This window comes from Stenella coeruleoalba (assembly GCF_951394435.1).
Source record: "Stenella coeruleoalba genome assembly, chromosome: 1".
NCBI lineage: Eukaryota > Metazoa > Chordata > Mammalia > Artiodactyla > Delphinidae > Stenella > Stenella coeruleoalba.
In genome coordinates this window covers 83,087,688-83,100,975 of record NC_137169.1, presented here as the reverse complement: position 1 = coordinate 83,100,975, position 13,288 = coordinate 83,087,688, and the positions used below count along the sequence as shown (strand labels likewise).

The 13,288-nt window shown below is 45.2% G+C and overlaps 1 protein-coding gene across 7 annotated transcripts in view; it reads right to left on the bottom strand.

Moving 5' to 3' along the window:
- The window catches only part of SLC44A3 (solute carrier family 44 member 3), an 83,480-nt gene extending 74,334 nt beyond the window's left edge, over window positions 1–9,146 (bottom strand). For 4 of the 7 annotated variants that reach the window (XM_079942392.1, XM_079942393.1, XM_079942390.1 and 1 more), the window contains exons 1-5: window positions 8,725–9,146; window positions 8,139–8,246; window positions 4,633–4,775; window positions 2,306–2,442; window positions 1,287–1,380 (exon numbers count right to left, since the gene is read on the bottom strand). In XM_079942392.1, the coding sequence (XP_079798518.1) occupies window positions 1,287–1,380; window positions 2,306–2,442; window positions 4,633–4,775; window positions 8,139–8,246; window positions 8,725–8,751 (509 nt within the window). In that variant the 5' untranslated portion in view covers window positions 8,752–9,146. Of the gene's footprint in view, window positions 1–1,286; window positions 1,381–2,305; window positions 2,443–4,632; window positions 4,776–8,138; window positions 8,247–8,327; window positions 8,565–8,724 lie in introns of those variants that run through there. The other 3 variants (XM_079942394.1, XM_079942389.1, XM_079942388.1) reach the window with 3 other exon arrangements.
- Window positions 9,147–13,288: the final 4,142 nt, after the last annotated feature.

Sequence of the window (13,288 nt, the reverse complement as noted above, 5' to 3'; positions counted from 1 at the left end):
ATATTATAGAAAAACGATATGGTATTCTCCTCTGGAAATAATTCTCCCCTCTTTCAATTACTTATAACACAAAGTATTTATTTTAGAAAAGAAGGGCAAAAGGATGGTTAACTATATTCTTCCTCCTATTCTGTTAAAATCTCATTTTTTAGCACCTGCTATCTCAGCATTTTTCAAGCTGCATTTGCAATCCTGTTAGAAGATTATGAAATAGATTACTTTTTAAAAAAGTGAAAAGAATAGAAACTATTAGTGTGAATCATATGCAGTAAGGGGAAGTCTTGTTTTGTGAGACTTTTATTTCTGTTCCATATACAGAAGTATGCATGAAGCTATGTATACTGGGGTTGTGATGTAATACATGTCTTACTGTGAATCCCAGTCACGAGTTTGCTGAACACTATAGCAGGGGGCTGGCATGATGCCTTGGTTCTACTTAAACTGTCATTATCTTGAAGGGATTGTGCACAGAGGTCTCATTCACTGTAAACATATGTACAATTTTCAAAAGAATGGCAATGCAAAATAAACCCAAGTCCTCCTTCAGTACATCTCAGCATCCTGATGGTGGCAATGATTATTAACTGCATTTTTCCCTTTAGTCTTCTCAATGGCTCACACATGAGGCATTTACCATGACAGTGCAACTACTGCTTCACCATTACAACTTTAATTATAGGGGACCTCCTCTGTGCCAAGTACTGCCCTAGTTGATTGGGATGAATAAGATGCTGAAAGCAGTTCACTGAGTGGTGTTCTTGAGAAGGACCTGTTTTCTATTCTCATTGAGAAGAAAGGTATGGACTCATTTGGCCTTGCCCACCAAGGCCTGTTTCTTATGGAGAAATCTAGAGCTAAAAAAAACTAACAATGTCTGGTTGCAATAAAAAAGCAAAAGTAAATGATTTCTACTTTGTGATAAACAGCCGGAGTAGAAAAAAACACACCAACTACTTTATAAAATCATTCATTTGGTAATAATTCATATAGTACTTTTTGCTAGCTCCAGGGTTGTCATTTGAAGACTACGTGTATTTTTACTGTTTGAGTTTTTTCCTTATTTAGCCTGGTTTCTAATCCATTGTCCTAAACCAATACATATATTGCAAATAGCCCCTCCTTGTTTATCCCTGGCCTTCTGTAAACCGTAAGCTCCCTGCAGGCAGGGGCTCTACTGGATATCTCCTTTGCAGCTGCTTTCTGTGATACCCAGAGGAGTAACAGCCTCCCACCAAGTACCCAATAACTTTTGTTAATGGATAAGGAAAATGTATGGAAGCTTTTACCTTGGAGGAACTGGTAGCCTGGGGCACAGCGAGTCTGCATTTGGATTCTGGGTGTAGTTGAAGGAATTCAAACTATAAACACACAGGAAGGACCCTGGAAGCAGAAGACACACAGACTGTACCACCTTTCTATGTTGTGCTTATCTTTCTAGGGGAGCCAGTAAGGAAACCATAGTCATTTTACCAAACCGGGGAAAAAAAACCAAAACAATAAATCACTCAGGTTTAGAAAACAGGTCTCTGGGTGACCTAAGACAAAAAGAATCAGCATCACAACTGAGACTGAGCTAGGTCCTCTCTTTTTCTCTCTCCAAAATGCCAAATTCAAAACTGAAAGTTATACGATAGGTACTAAAACGATAGGAAGATGAATTATTATATAGGCTTCATATTTTTAACCCAGCCTTGCAAACAGTTTTTAAAACTCTGGCACCCCATTTCACAAGCAGATGAAATTTGCAGTGGGTTGTCTCGAATTTCTTTTTACTTTCCTTTGCTTGTTTAATGCTTAAAATATAAATCTGAAAAGCAGGCTCAGAGCAAGTTACACAAATGCTTTTGGAACAGCTTAAGGCTATCCCACTGGTCAGTGAAACTATCCATGGCCCGAACATCTTAATGAAAGAACATACCTGTCGGCAATTCAACCCAAAGCCTGTGGGTGCCTCTCTAGGACTGGATGTGCCAAGTGCACAGAGCTCTCTGACCTCCATCTGACCTTGCCTTTGGGCCCTAAATGTCTGCTGCCTCCTCCCGCTCTCTACGGCAGACCAGTCCCTGGCAGTTAGCAGAGAACAGCTAGGGTTTCAGATGAATTCCAGATAAACCTGAATGAAACTGAACAGCTCAGGAGAAAATGTTTATGGCCCTTTCTACACAAGGAGAGGCACCCACAGGAAGGACAATTTCCAGTTTTGCAGAGAAAGCCAGGGCAGGGCAAGTTATCTAGGTCTGCACAGGTTACCCTGCTGTGGTCCCCAGCCTCAGAAGGAAGAGCGACCCCATCCCTCGGTACCTACCAGTAGTGTTTGCAAAGAGCTGGACCTCTTCCAGGGTATTAAGCTGCTCTTCAGGACAGCTGGACACACAGAGAACGGTGGAACTGAACCTCACATCCTTGACTTCCAGGTTGCAGGAATTCATAAAAAACACGTGTCTAGGAGACAAATGAAACAGGAGAAGAATGTCGTAGAGCATTTCCTGTCATTGAGTTTGATTGGGGGACTTAAAAATATCCACACGCTATCAAATGTGGGAATAATTAAGGCAAATTTTCATCATCAAATACTTCCACATAATTTAACATGTATTATGCCTACCTGGGTTCATCTATGGAGTTGTGCAGCTTGGCAACCATATTCAAATGTTAACAAAACTTCCCTTTTCCAGATTCAGCATTTTCTGGGATGTTGATTAACCCTAGGGAGTTCTCTGAACAAGTCACTGAGGAAGGGAAAGGACTGATTAAACGGTCCCTGGTTTGCTAGGTGAGGCCAGTGCAGGAACTACTCATGAAGTCCACAGAAAGCATATTTGCACCCAGAGTGTTCAATTATACCTCAGAGAATAGCTGAATTCAGGGAAGAGAGACGTGGAGAGGAGGAGACCGGGGCTGTGAATTAAAGGCTTACCCCTCCCCCTGCCTCCCAGCTTGAGATAGGAAACTCATGAGACCCTTCCTGCTGCAGCTGCCCAGCCACTGGGCACGAGAACAAAACTGGTTGTTGACATTAACAGGGTCACATGCTGGTTGGCAGTGGCAGCTCTCAGGCCCATGCCCTACACTTAACCGGGTTGCTGAGATCAGAGGAATGTCAGACCAAGAGCCCTGTAGGCAGTCCTCCAGGGGAGGGACTGGAGAAGGGGTGCCAGACGCTTCTTTTTCCTCCAACTGGGGTTGGGAGAACGGTGGGTGGTGTAACAGGAGATGGGGGAACAGATTTCCTTGGTGTAGGATAAATACGTATTTTATTCTACTTATTAATTTTAAAAAATTGTAGTAAAATCCACATAAAATTTTACCATCTTAAAGCTTTTATGTGTGCAGTGGCATTAAGAACATTCACATTGCTGTGCAGCCATCCCTACCACCCAGAACTCTTTTCATCCTGCAAAACTGAAACTCTGTACCCATTTAACAATAATTCATCACTCCCAAACCCTGGCAACCACCATTCTACTTTCTGTCTCTATGAATGTGATTACTCTAGATATCTCATATAAGTGGAATCATAAAATATCTTTTCGTGACTTATTTCCCTTAGCATAATATCCTCAAGATTCATCTATGTTGTTACATGTGTCATAATTGCTTTCCTTTATAAGGCTGAACAGTATCCCAGTATATATATAGATACACATTTTGTTCATTTATTCATCTGCTGATGGACACTTGGTTGCTTCTACCTTTTGGCTATTGAGAATAATAAAATACGTACTTTTCATTTCAAAGAGGATGACTGTTTCCCAGCATTGCATTATGAAGACAATGTCTAAACAGGAGCACAGGTGCATCTGGGGAGCCCCTTCCTCTCCTGTCTTCTTTGTGAGTGACACCCACAGTGCAGGGAGAAATGCCCCTCAGGCAGTACATGTTCAGCAGTGCAAAGCCCCCCTCCTCAAGAGCAAATTCAGGGGTAGAGGAGGCCTGGTCGGAGATTGGTATTTGGTGATTCCAAACTTATACTCAGGACCTATCTAGACCTTTAAGATTTCTAGGAGCTGCTTTTGATTATCAAGTCTTGAAATTATCACGAAGCTGTATCCATCTTAGAAAATCATGGCCAGGGATTCCTCTCCCCTCAGGGATTCCTGTCTCTTCTCTCCCCTTTTTGTTTCTGTGTTGGAGTTGGTGGGAGAAAAGTGAGACACCAAAGCTGAGAGTGCCGTAGCTGAGAGTGTAGGCTGGGGAGGGAGTGGGATACAGGTTCCCAGCATTCCCAGGTGGGATTCAGGTATTTCCACACAGAAACAATACTGTAGATGGTGTATAATTAGTAACATGATTCTGATACATTATGGATAATAATAGTGACAACTAACATTTATTAAGCCTTAGCTCATGCAGTGTCTCAGTGGATCCTTAAAACAATCTTGTGAGGTGGGTCTAATAACCAGTTTAAAAAGATGAAAACTCAGCTCAGAGAGGTTAAGTACTCTGACCAATTTCAATTTAGGACTGGCTGACTCTAAAACCTGTGTCCTTACTACCACACACGTCTCCCTCTCATGAGTTGGGCGGACAGAGTTTTGAGTGGGAAAACAGTTTCCAGGCTCAAACGACTAACTTATACAAAGTTTTGAAATCTAGCCCCTCTGTAGGTTGGGGACTTACTTGAAAACTTACTTTTTTAGGGTCATGTCCTGCCCCGAAAGAGGGGCCCCTTCTACTGGGGAGTTCTTCTTGCCACACACGTTGCCAAAGCTGTCGTAGCCGAAGAGGAGTCTTCCTGTGGCCCCAGCCGTCACTGAGTAGCCCATGATGAACACCTGGCAAAACCCAAGTAGCCGCCATGAGAGCCTGGCCAAGGGCTGGAAACTGGTCCCCCACATCCTTGGATGTTGATATAAAATGGAACCGGGTGGAAACGAATCTCCCCAGCATCACTGCACTTTCCTCCTTCATCAGTAATACCAGAGAATCAGAGCAGTTAGCGCGCTGCTCCTCTAGTACGTGCTTTACCAGGTTAGGGAGGGAGAACATTCTAAAACACTGAAGCAGATTCCTCTGTTTTCTCACCAGTTTGTGCTTCTCACCTTCTTCTCCAAGAGTCTGTCATTTTTTTCTTCTTGGCCTAAGTTCACCAGGATAATTCAATTTTTTTCCACTTGAGGTTCTTGTTTTACCTAAGGTCATAAGCAAGGCTATGCTGCCTTCCCTGAGGTTCTATCCATCCATCCAACCCTTCCTTCCTTCCACCTCCCTCAACTTTTCTTTTTGTCTTGTATTTAGGGGATTCTAACCCTCTGTCCATAACAAGTGAGAAAATGGTGTTTTGGAGTAAGTCCTTAAAAATACACAAGATAAAGAATCTCAGGAATTCTGCTGGACAAGAACATCACGCGATCTATAGTCACTTTTGTCCAATTCCGGAATGAATGTGGACTATTTAAAATATTCAGCTCAAACGACTGTTCCCTTAATATGCATTGATGGGCCCTCTACTCGGATTGAGTCTGTATCTTCCCATAACATAAGCTTAGTGTTGTAAGTTTCTCAATCTACAATGAGTAGAATACCATTTAATACTTGGAATCTGTAGCACTGGTACCATATGTTCCAAAGGTATGTTGTCCCAAAGTCAAATATGTTTCAGATACTCTACATTCATTACTAATTTAGGAATCAAAATAACAGTCTTAAAGTGCCCAGTGTGTGCTAGAGACTCTGTTGCTGAGGGACATAGAAACAAACACAACCGAGCCCCTGCCCCCAAGGAACTCGGCCTAGAAGACAGGCAGGGTTCAGGGCTTATAAACAGCTGGCTTCCTGGGGAAGGAGGCTCTCTGTCCCTCCTACTCTGCCAGCACCTCCTCAGTCTTGAGGTCAAACTGCAGGACAAGTGGGTCACCCTTGCCGGCGGACAGACCCCTTACCCTTTACTCTGAGGCTGTGGTTCTGCGTGTGACCGTGGGCCCATGTGGCTGACGTGATAGGCTGACCCAGCCCCCGGGTGTTCTCTTCCTGCCCTTCCTTCTGGAGTGTGGTCAGATCCTGATTGGTTTTGGACTTAGAGGGAGGAAAGGAGTCCTGGGCTTTTGCCCGGCTCACCAGAGATCTAATAATGAAGTGATATTTCCCATTTATCAGCATTCTTTATGTTAATGTCTCCCTTGGGAAGCTTGTGGGGAGGAGTAGAAGGTTTTTTTTTGGGGGGGGTTTCTGGGGGGAACATATTTGGGTAATCCTGAGTCCCTGTTATACTACTACTACTTTAAACCATCAAAAGTTTTTTCCAATTTCAAACACACAATTGCAATTCCAAAGAGTAGGCGTGTATAGCAGTTATAGTGGGTTATCAAGGAGGTCACTGTCAACTGTACTGGGGGAGATCTGGAAAAAGGAGTGTTGAAAGATGAGTAAGAAAAGGCAAGGTGGGAGAGGACACTGGAGAGGTAGAGGCAGAGATGGTCCAGGATTTGAGCCGTTCTGTTCTGTGTCTTACGCACATATAAAGAAAGGCTGGCACTCTTTCTGTTTATAATAGACTGTCCCTGCTTGTAATTCTGGCCCCTCACCCCAAACCTCCTTCGTCTAGCCCTAACTCAGGGCAGCACCATCAATAATCCCATCCCGCATGTGCCTTGTCACTGGTCAGGATGTCACAAGACCGACCAGAAAGCCGAACAGCAGAGAGGCAGAAAAAACACTCCTTGCTATCTTGGCTGTGGTTAAAAAAATGTTGCAAAGATACTAAAAGCTAGTCACCTAAGGAAGAACTATCATTATTCAAATTTAATATAGTAAAGAGAATGTGGGCATTTCAGATTTATTTTGCAAAGGACATATAAATTTAAAGCAGCTTCTAGCTTTGTACCACCTCTCAGATGGTTCTTAATTCTTCAGGCTGTGATGGGCCATCTACAAATCCTCTCCTCAGAAAGCCGTTGGTTGAAGGTTTGGTAGTGCTGCACTAGGTTTGAATTGTAGAGGGGCCAGGGAAGATCATTAACAGCCCAGGTTCAAAGCTGCCAGGTACTGGCAGAACAGCTGCTTCCTGCATTTATATAATAGCAGATCCAGAGAGAAATACCAGCCTCTGTGGGCAAGTATAGGTGGAGGTGTTGTAGGCACAGTTTCTCGCAGCTCCTAGAGAAGAGCCCCAAGGGTCATAATAGAAGCAACACAGAACATTCAATTATGCCTTTAAGGACCAACCTTCCATTGTGCCTGTTACCCATCTGCCTGTGAGAAACCAGTCGGTAAGTCAACAACTGAATAAATGCCTTTCTTACTTGGAAAGAAGAACAAATATATTTTAGGGTTTATTCAAATTTGTTTCCTTTCAACAGAGGTAATTATGTGATAGCTACTGTTCAGCTTTATAGATTGATCATTTACCATGCAGCAAATAGCACGGCTCGGTCTGGAATGGATGCTTTCATGAACATACTCTTTGAAGAAGTTGAGTGAGCTTTTTTCTGCTGTTAACTACAACTCTAAAGTAAGTACAAAGGCTACAAGATTCAGCTTCCAAGAGACCCTCCCAGGACAAAAATGGCACAGCATGATGAGGTCTACCATCAATCAGACGCACCTGGAAACTAGAGTAGGAAGGGGGCATCCCATTACCTATCAAACTAGAGGGTTTATAGCAAAGGCTTGTTTACCTATTAGCTGCTAAACACAACATATGGAGAGGGCATTACACTCAGCTAAAGTAAGAAGAATGTATTGATATTTCTAGGCTTGCACTGGATTTCCCTTTGTTAGAGGAACATTTTATCAATATTTGGGGGGGCTGAGATGAGATGGTAAAAGAACTTCCCCTCAAGTGAGCTGGGATAATAAGAGACCACATATTGGCCTATTAAATAACAATGCCACTGCAAACGGTGGTTCTCATTTCCTAATGGAGTCTCGCATTAGAACGTGACTGACGGCAACAAGCCAGCCTCTCCAATTCACCGAGCCTAGGAGGTTGAGACACCTGACAGGAATTTCGGAGAACTGCTGTTTACCCTGCGGTACTGGCAGATAGATCGCTCCCTGAAGCACAAACTTTAACCTCGTACCACCCGGAGCCTTCTCCCCAGGAAAGGCCCTGGGGACGCTATTTACATTTGGGGCACAGCTATCTCAGGACACACACACATACTCTGGTCTCTTCCCTACCAGGCGCTCACACTTACCAAACCAGCCCAAAAGAGAAAGAACAGGAACAACCAGGCCTTATCTGTGCATTTCCTATAAATCTGAGGTCGCCACTGTCTTTGCCTGGGGGTTGTCTCCGTGGAAACCTTCCAGAAAAAGAAGGAAGAGTATTGAGGAAAAGAGGATAATCGTATAGGTCCCAACCTGGAAAATGAATCGAAACTTACTTGAAGACTGCTCAGAATAACCCATTCCTTTTTTTTTTTTTTTTAAACGTGGCCGCCTGAAGCTCTCATGGAGCCTTTGAAACACCTGTCCTGTGCAGAGTGGATGTTAAAGTCCCAGTCGCCGAGTTCTTACCTGGAGGTGCCCCTAGAGGCGGCCCCAAGTTGGTGCTGGGCGGCCAGCCTCTCCCGCGCCTCCGCCCCAGCACTGGGGTCCGAGGTCCTCCCCGCCAGGTGCCCCCAGGACGCGGCGCCGCCGGGGGGAGGGGGGCGGGGTATTGATCCGAGGGGATCCTGGGAGGCGGAAGCGTCCGGGCGGGCAGGTGCTTGGAGGGGCCCGAGCCTTCCCCCGCGGTCCTTCCCCCGCGGTCCCTCCCCCGGGGCCAGGTGCAGGCCTTACCAGGTGCTCGGTGCGGAGGCACTGCATCCTGCGCTCCGCCCCAGGGTCCGCGCACTGGGAGCCCACGCAGAGCCCACGGCGGGCCGGCCCGGGGCCCGGCAGTCAAGCGGGGGGAAGGGGCGCAGCGCCGCCCCGCGGCCGCCTTCGAGCGCCACGGACTTCGCCCCTGGCGCTGCCCCGAGGGCCCCCCGGCCCCCGCGAGCACCCGAGCCGCCCGCCTCAACCTCCGCGCGGTGGGGCGCCCGGGAAGCCCGTGTCGCCCGCTGAAGCGCGAGGCCCCCGCTGGCCCCGCCACGACCCTGGGCGCGTCCTCTCTGGGGCGTAATGAGCCGGCGGCCACCGCAGTGAGCAGGAAGCCGAAAGTCTCAACAAACCCTTCCAGAGGGCGGGCCTGGGTGGGGTGCTGAATTACATCTACATAGCTAACAGGTGAGTGCCCTTACCCTGCCCCTGATACTGTTTTAACTGATTTAAGACATTATTAAACAATCAAAAAGGCAGAAACTACCGTTATCCCCAGTCTACAGATGAGGGAAACTGAGGCACGGACAGCAGCCATGTAACTTGCTTGGGGACACATAGCGAGAAAACCGTAGAGCTAGGAGTTGAACCCCGCCACGACACTCGAGGAGTTTTCGCAGTGGTCCTCTTTCCATCAGGATGGCGGCCAGGGGCTGCTGGCTCTCTCCCATAACGCGTGACCTGGAGAAACTAAAGCAGCTGGAGGAACCACGGGTTCCAGGTAGTAAAACAAGAATAAAAAGCCTGGGGAGTCTGAGGACTGCCGTAATCTGTGAGCATGTGGGCAGTGGGTGGCGGGAGGAGAGGCCAAAAAGTTAGTTGGGATGAAGGAATTTCAGGTTCTGTTCTCACCTCTCTGTCCCAATAACGGGACAATCATTGTCAGGCTGTTTACAATTGAAATGATAGCCACTGCAGAAGCCACTGGTGGAGGAGTCCTTCGGGTAATAGCTGACCGGTGCAAAAGTGCTATCGGGGTGAGACATTAAAACAACTGAAAATGGGCCCCCTACCCCCTTTCACTCTCTACTCCTCCCATCCACACCCCCACGGCTGCTAGGTTACTGTTTCTTTTTAGCACTGCTTCTCCCTGAGGGGAGAAACCTGGCTGAGGAATGATCTGATGTAGTGTCAGAGAGTGGGATGGACAGACCGTGGTTCTCTGGTGCCTGAGACTTAAGTTCTGGGCTCATCACCGCCCTCCCACCCCTAACTCACTGGGCCTTCTGGTTGTATATTTATCAGAGTAGCTGAAACTCCAAGCAAACATGGATTCACAGGCCAAATAACTAGACCTGTGAGGAGTACAACTACTATAAAACAACCACAATTGAACAATGCATACCGTCTGAAACGGAATTGTTAGAACTGATGGATCAAGATTTTTAAATAAGCATGATAAATCTATTCAAGAAGGTGAGGAATGACAATAGCAACATGAATCAGGAAAAAAAATCATAAAACTAAAATGAATAGAAACATTAAACATGAAAAGTATGATAACTGGAATGAATATTCATTGATGCTATTTATTAACATGGGATAAATAGTAGAATAGATGCAGCTGAAGAGGAATCAGTGCTTGGAAAGAGTAGTTTCAGCAGCTCTCCAGAAGCAACAGGAAAAGGTTAAAACAAATAAGGCAGCTTATTTTACAATTTTCTAATTAATATCAAGAATAGAACTAGAACAGAAAGGGAATTATATAAAAATGGAGAGGAGGAAATATTTGAAGACACTGTGGAGATAAATTTCAAGGTTGAAAGAAAGACATAAACCTCAGATTGAAAGGGCAAGTCTCAAGCCAAATATCTTTATTGTTTTAGGAATTTCTTAAAAATCCATTCATTGGAGCAATAGACTGACTATCCAACTAATTCTCATCAGAATTACAGCTTCTCCTCAGAACCATAGATCAGTCAACTGGGTGATCCCATGACTGTGCCCTTCAAGGTTCACTTCAAACCTGCCCCTTGCTGTGACCACCAATCCTCAACTGTTGAATGACAAACTTGCCCAATCTAATCAGCCTCCTTGCATTGAAAGACCCATCTTATACCAGACCCTAAAAATCTTATAAATATCCTATTCTTGAAACACATCAAATATATTTATGTTCATGAATTTACAGTAATATGAAATAGAAATAAAGCCACATTGACTGCCCTTAGAAGGTTCTAGGGGACAAACTTATTATTTCAAAAACTGGTAAATAAAGGGAAAGAATCAACACATATTCTGTCTCTTCTACCTGAACCATACATCAGGGTAATCACATAACTGATAAAGGAGGCTTCTCTTTACAGAAGTATTCTGGCTTCTAAGTGCAGAAGGAATGATAGAATTTAGGACCTCACAGTTTTCCAAACATCACAAAACAATGTTTGGAAGGCTGACAATCAGACATCAGCCTCCTCTCAGTGAAGAACACACTGTCACCTGTGAAAGAACTGTGCCAGAAAAGTTCACATGAATCTGACTATCGATTTATAAGAAATATAGGAAATAGAGGAAACAAGTCAAATGACACCACAGGGATGCCATCAGCAAAACCAAGAATGGGAACATCTTCAGACACACGACCTAGGGTTTTAACATCAACAACAAAAACAACAGTAGCAACAGCAGCAAAAAGATTATAAGAAAAAAGACAGGGAGGGGAAACCTGTAAATTAAAAGAGACTTGGGGGATATTTTAACGAATGACGATGTATGACCATTGTTTAGATCCAGATTAAACCAACTGGGAAAATAAAGGGAAAGAAGACCATTCAGAGGACCGTCTAGGAAATGTGAATCCCGATTGGATATTTGATAACTTTAAGTAACTTCTATTAAGGAATTTGGGGATCTGATGATGTCATTGGGGTCAAGTTTAAAAAGGAAAGTCCTTATCTCTTAGATTTACATACTGAAACTTTTACAAGATGATACAATATCTGGGATTTGCTTTTAAAAATTCAGGGCAAAGGGCAATGGGTGGAGGTGTGGGGGAAACAAGATGGACCATCAATTGATACTTGCTGAAGTTGGGAGCAGTATACATGGGGGTCCATTAAATTTTTTTTTCTACTTTTATATGTTACACACACACACACACACACACACACAAAATAACAACGCGTGCCACCTCCTAGTCTCCACATAGGAAGCTTCTAACTTGTATGCATGTACCTGTTGTTGAACATACTTGCCTTCTCTCCTTTTTTACTCCCTACTCCCTCAACCTGAGCCCATCCGTTCCTCAGGAGCAACACTCCCTGCTGGGCCTTAGGATGGTTGTGTCTGGCTCTTAGCATAGCCAAGGTGCCAGCTCTCATGGTTTCCCTCCCCCTCAGTCTCCTCTCCGACCCCATCTGGGCCCCCAGTCCTTCTGCAGTACTTTGGTCGTAACATTTTCTCCTCTTCTACGTGAATCTCTTCATCCTCTTCCTCACGCTGCCTCTTTTGCCAATCTATCCCTAGGTTTCTCATGATTCTCGCACTTGTCTTTCCTGATATTCTAATCCAACGCTTTGGCACCTTCCCTAACTTCTAGCCAAAGATCCTGGACCCTTGCTCCTGTCCCAGTCCAGCCAGGGATGCAACTAGAACCACTCAAGTTGCCTGCTTTGCTTTCAAGTGTCTGACCATTACCCTTTGGGTCAGGTACTCCAGGTGCAGATTAAGGCTTGAGCTAAGCTTCAGCTGGTGTGTCTTATTGATGCTGTGCTTTGGGACCAGCACCTGGGAAAGGTCTGGTTTCCCAGCCTTCATTCCATGTTTCTCAAGCTTCCTTCCCTTCCTCACCAGCTCCTGTGGCTGAGTTCCCAGCCTGCTTTGAACCATAGCCTGACACCCTATGGTTAAAATACTGTGATGTTGGACTGTGATAAAGCAATTTCCCTTCCAGGAATTACGGCTCACCTTAGAGAGGCAATTAGTAGAGGCTCCAGAGGGGCCAGGACTGTCAACCCAGGCCTGTGGGATCTTTCATCATTCTTGCCTTTCCTGTCAGTTGTGAAGACTCATCTCTCAGATTGGAAGCCAGAAGTAAGTTGGATACAAGCGGTCTTGGGTTTGAACTTTGGTCTTTGTAGTTGGTCCAGGAATGGTTCAAGATGCACTTGACAGATAAGGGGGCTGCAAGAGGCCATTTGGCTATGAGATAGGGAAGGGGGTGGGAGAAGGGAGCCACGAAAGGTATGTGTAAAGGAGTCTCAGCCCTTTGGAGCTGGGTTGAGGTAATTTCAGGATGAAAGAGTTGGAGGCTCAGAAAAGTCTTTCTTTTCTCCTTTAAATCTTTGGACAGAAATCTGGTCTCTGGGACTCTGATTCTTTTTAGCCCATCTCTGTTCAGCAAGGATGGACTAAGCATTTACTTTGTACCAGGACTTGGCCAACCCTAGGGGCACAAACACCAAGCAGGAAGATTTGGCCCTTCAAGGTCACGCTTACTTGAGGGTTGGTGATGAGATATGAGACACGTGATGAGGGTTCTTTGCCCAGCGTGATGTTTCTTGAAACCTTCCTGGGAAAGGCTGCCTGAGTGGAGGGTCAAAGG